The 3,509-nt window shown below is 43.0% G+C and overlaps 1 protein-coding gene and 1 non-coding gene across 2 annotated transcripts in view; both read left to right on the top strand.

Moving 5' to 3' along the window:
• The first annotated feature begins 2,467 nt into the window (after positions 1-2,467).
• Positions 2,468-2,539, top strand: TRNAH-GUG. The gene has a single exon. It is a non-coding gene; the product is annotated as a tRNA-His (tRNA).
• Positions 2,540-2,679: 140 nt separating this feature from the next.
• The window catches only part of LOC9661381 ((+)-neomenthol dehydrogenase), a 7,562-nt gene continuing 6,732 nt past the window's right edge, over positions 2,680-3,509 (top strand). Inside the window, exons 1-4 of the mRNA XM_002962611.2 lie at positions 2,680-2,749; positions 2,836-3,106; positions 3,164-3,352; positions 3,398-3,498. Coding sequence (XP_002962657.2) covers positions 2,736-2,749; positions 2,836-3,106; positions 3,164-3,352; positions 3,398-3,498 — 575 coding nt within the window. The 5' untranslated portion in view covers positions 2,680-2,735. The remainder of the gene's footprint in view (positions 2,750-2,835; positions 3,107-3,163; positions 3,353-3,397; positions 3,499-3,509) is intronic.

Genomic DNA, 3,509 nt, shown 5'->3' on the forward strand with positions numbered 1-3,509 from the left:
TGCATCACTAGAAACTGGAACTAAAACATCATGTAAACAGCAGGTTGTCCCTACAAATACTGCTTCATGTGAGTGAGGTTTTTGTTGCAGAACAACATTAAATTAACACTAGAGCCTCTTTAAAGCTGCTACTAGTTAGATTTTTTATTTGTATTCAAATGACAATTTTAATTACAAACTCAACCACTAAAAAAACTTTTACTAGTCAAGTTTTTTTTTAGTAGTTGGCCAATATTAAGCCCTGGTTTGGTACGTTCCTTCACGGATTCAGGTGTTGAGCTAAAAGATCCAAGGCTTTTCATTTGAGTTTGAATTTGTTTTAATTCGTTCCAGGTTTGCAATTTGAAGATCATTGAGAAGAGTGGCTACCAAGCATTGCCATGGGTGCGTTACATCAGAACAGCGGGGCGAATACGAAGAATGATCCAACTTTTTAACTTGTCAAATAACTTTGGATATTCCCGCCAAAACCTTAGGCTTAGGTTTTCTGCCAGGACGTCCGATCTTGCTCGAAGGTCTGTTCTTCCGGAATTGCAGTTTGAACGGTTTTTAATCAGTGATTTTGAGAGTGGCGGGTCATACTCCCCATATCAACTTTCGTGAAACCGCTCGTGAGAAGTTTCCTACTGCAGAACCATCGTTATAGCAAATAACATTCCAATTTTCACAAATGAAGATCTCAAAAATATTCGGAGCATCGGAAACAGGGAGGATTCGTTTAATTTACTTGCTGAGATGGTCATTCCCTGGTCAAGAAAGCCGTTATCGGTGGATTGGAGAAAAATCTAGTAAAGCATCCAGTACGGAGCACTATGCAGTTTCTTCAACATTCTTTTGTTGCACTCGTTGCAAAGCCGCAGGAATTATGAGCGTTGCACAGCTTGCAATTTCTACTACTGGCCGAGGATCGTCTGGAGCAAGACTCAGCTGCAAGATCCGTTCAAGAGACTGGTAGGCCTTTTAATGCACTTGTGGCTTGACTCTTTTCATCCTCAGGTGAAAGACGTCTTGAAGAAGGAGCAATGGTGCTGGTGGACAGGTGCGTGGTCTGTAGTTTGACAAAATGAGCGACATTGATCGCGTTGCCATTCACGAAGTTATGGAACAGCAAACAGTATGCCCGTTGCAGTGTCGTGGCTGCAGCGAATCCTATCTACAGAACTGTAAGTCTTGAACGCAATGCTAATCAATCACTGATGTTTGTTCCAGTACGATCGATCACTTACTCCTACAAAACTTGTAACAAAAGATATAGGGCTTCCGGACTCCCTTCTGTCACGATTCGACTTATTGTTTATTGTTCTTGATCAATTGGATGCAGATACTGACCGCAAAATTTCTAAGCATGTGCTGGGAATGCACCGTTTTCGAGCACCCGGCGAAGATGGAAGTAAATAGCGAGCCTAGTATGTTTTTGAATGGTGACAATGGCTTTTCAGGTCTGCCCGCTGTAGGAAATGTCGAGAACGATGAACATGAATTAGGAACTACGATGTTTGTGAAGTATAATCGTTTCTTGCACGGGGCAAACAAGAACTTCGCGCGAAAAGTCTACAAATAACGATAAGTTTTTTAAAAAGTTCATAAATCATGCCAAGAGTAAGTGAATGAAGAGGTAAGTTTTTCCCTCGTGTGTCGTTGGCGCTTTGATTCCCATGCTTTGCAGGCATCAACCGAAATCATCAAGGCTTACGCAATTATGGAAAGTCGTAGTTCTGAGGTACGTAAATAACTGGGGTCACTCTCTCATGTTTTCTCCCACAGTCAGGAGGCACTTTGCCAATCACGCTCGAGACCATGATACGTCTTTCAACCGCACATGGAAAGCTCAAGGCAAATATGGTGTTTCTTCATCAGGAATGACATGATAACTTCATCTCTCTCTTTTTACAGGTGCTGAAGGAGGACGTGAAAGAAGCTCTAATAGTAATGAGATTTGCTACATATGACGAAGCGCTAAACGAGAGAAGGAAAAAAAAAAAAAAACAGGATGCGGAACAGGAAACCCCGGGTACAGAGAGGTATGTTCGATCAATCCTTTGCCTTTCTCGGCTCATGTTGATCTTTATTTGCAGATGGAAACGGCGTAGAAGTAACGGTGGCACAGCCGAGGAGCCTCCAATAACAAGGCTCATTTCATTCACATCTAGGAGTACTCAATGCTGAACCCCTCTCTTCTTTCCCAGTTGACGCTGCAGACGCTCCGCAAAGCGTCCAAGATGTCACTGTTCTCTAAGATGGGACCATGAAGTTCATGTCATGTTTCGTTTGAAAGGTTCTTGCTTATTTCTCCTTGACGTTCTTCATAGGACCAATCTCAAAGTAGGACAACATCCCTAGTGCAATCGACCACAAAAGATGGGATTGCACCGACAATCCACCACCATTCTCACGCAAGGAGATCAATTTTTTTCTCAGGAAATAAATATAAATCTAGTGGAACTATTTAACCCACTTAACAAGTAATGTGGCTGTAGTTTAGTGGTGAGAATTCCACGTTGTGGCCGTGGAGACCTGGGCTCGAATCCCAGCAGCCACATCCATTTTGTGCTAAACAAAATTGTAGTCTGGTTCTTTATTCTTTATTCTTTGTTTGAGTTGCTAATCGACAAATCCCCGAGAAGACTTTTCTTTTCCAGCAATAACCTCACTGTCCTTTCACGCAAATAAAAGCACAAGACCAGCACCACAATATCACATCTCAATCGTGCGTGCAACTGTTGCCTTCTTGAGCTATGGCGGACTCGCAGTAAGTGTTCTGGAGAAATACTTCTTACATTTGCTTGACTCAAGTCTCTTCCATGTAAATCAATGCTCTTTTCCTGGACAACCAAGATGGTGGTCCAAAGATACAATTGCGGTGGTGACTGGGAGCAACAAGGGGCTCGGATTTGCCATTGCTCAAGGCCTGGCCCTCAAGGGAGTGACTACAATCCTGACATCCAGAGACGAGCAAAGGGGATTGGCGGCTCTAAATTCTCTCAAGAAGGATCAAAAGATCAATCCGGAAACGCTTCACTTCCATGTCTTGGACGTGAGAAGCCCGTCATCCATCCAAAACTTTGCTAAATGGATCGAAACTAAGTTCAATGGCGTTGACATATTGGTATGTTTGAGTTCTCCCCTGAATTCTGGCAATAATTAATGAATCTATGTTATAAAGGTTAACAATGCTGGAATCTCAAGAAATGATCACTTGGGAAATCCAACAGTGGAGAGTTCCAAGGATGTTATCAGCACGAACTACTACGGAACGAGGATGGTGATCGAGTGCTTGCTCCCTCTCTTAAGATCACAATCTCCCCATGGGTCTCGCATCATCAATGTGAGTTCAGCAACAAGCCGAATGGATGTAAGTCTCTTCTGGATTTAGCTATAAACTCTCGGTGCTTAACAGGCTCTTCGAAACCAAGCCGTGGTACAAAAGATTTCTAACATTGACAAGCTCTCAGTCGAAACTTTGGACGAAGTGGCAGAGGAGTTCATCGAGGACGTGGAGCATGGCCAAC

This window comes from Selaginella moellendorffii, unplaced genomic scaffold (assembly GCF_000143415.4).
Source record: "Selaginella moellendorffii unplaced genomic scaffold, v1.0 SELMOscaffold_2, whole genome shotgun sequence".
NCBI classification, from domain to species: Eukaryota; Viridiplantae; Streptophyta; class Lycopodiopsida; order Selaginellales; family Selaginellaceae; genus Selaginella; species Selaginella moellendorffii.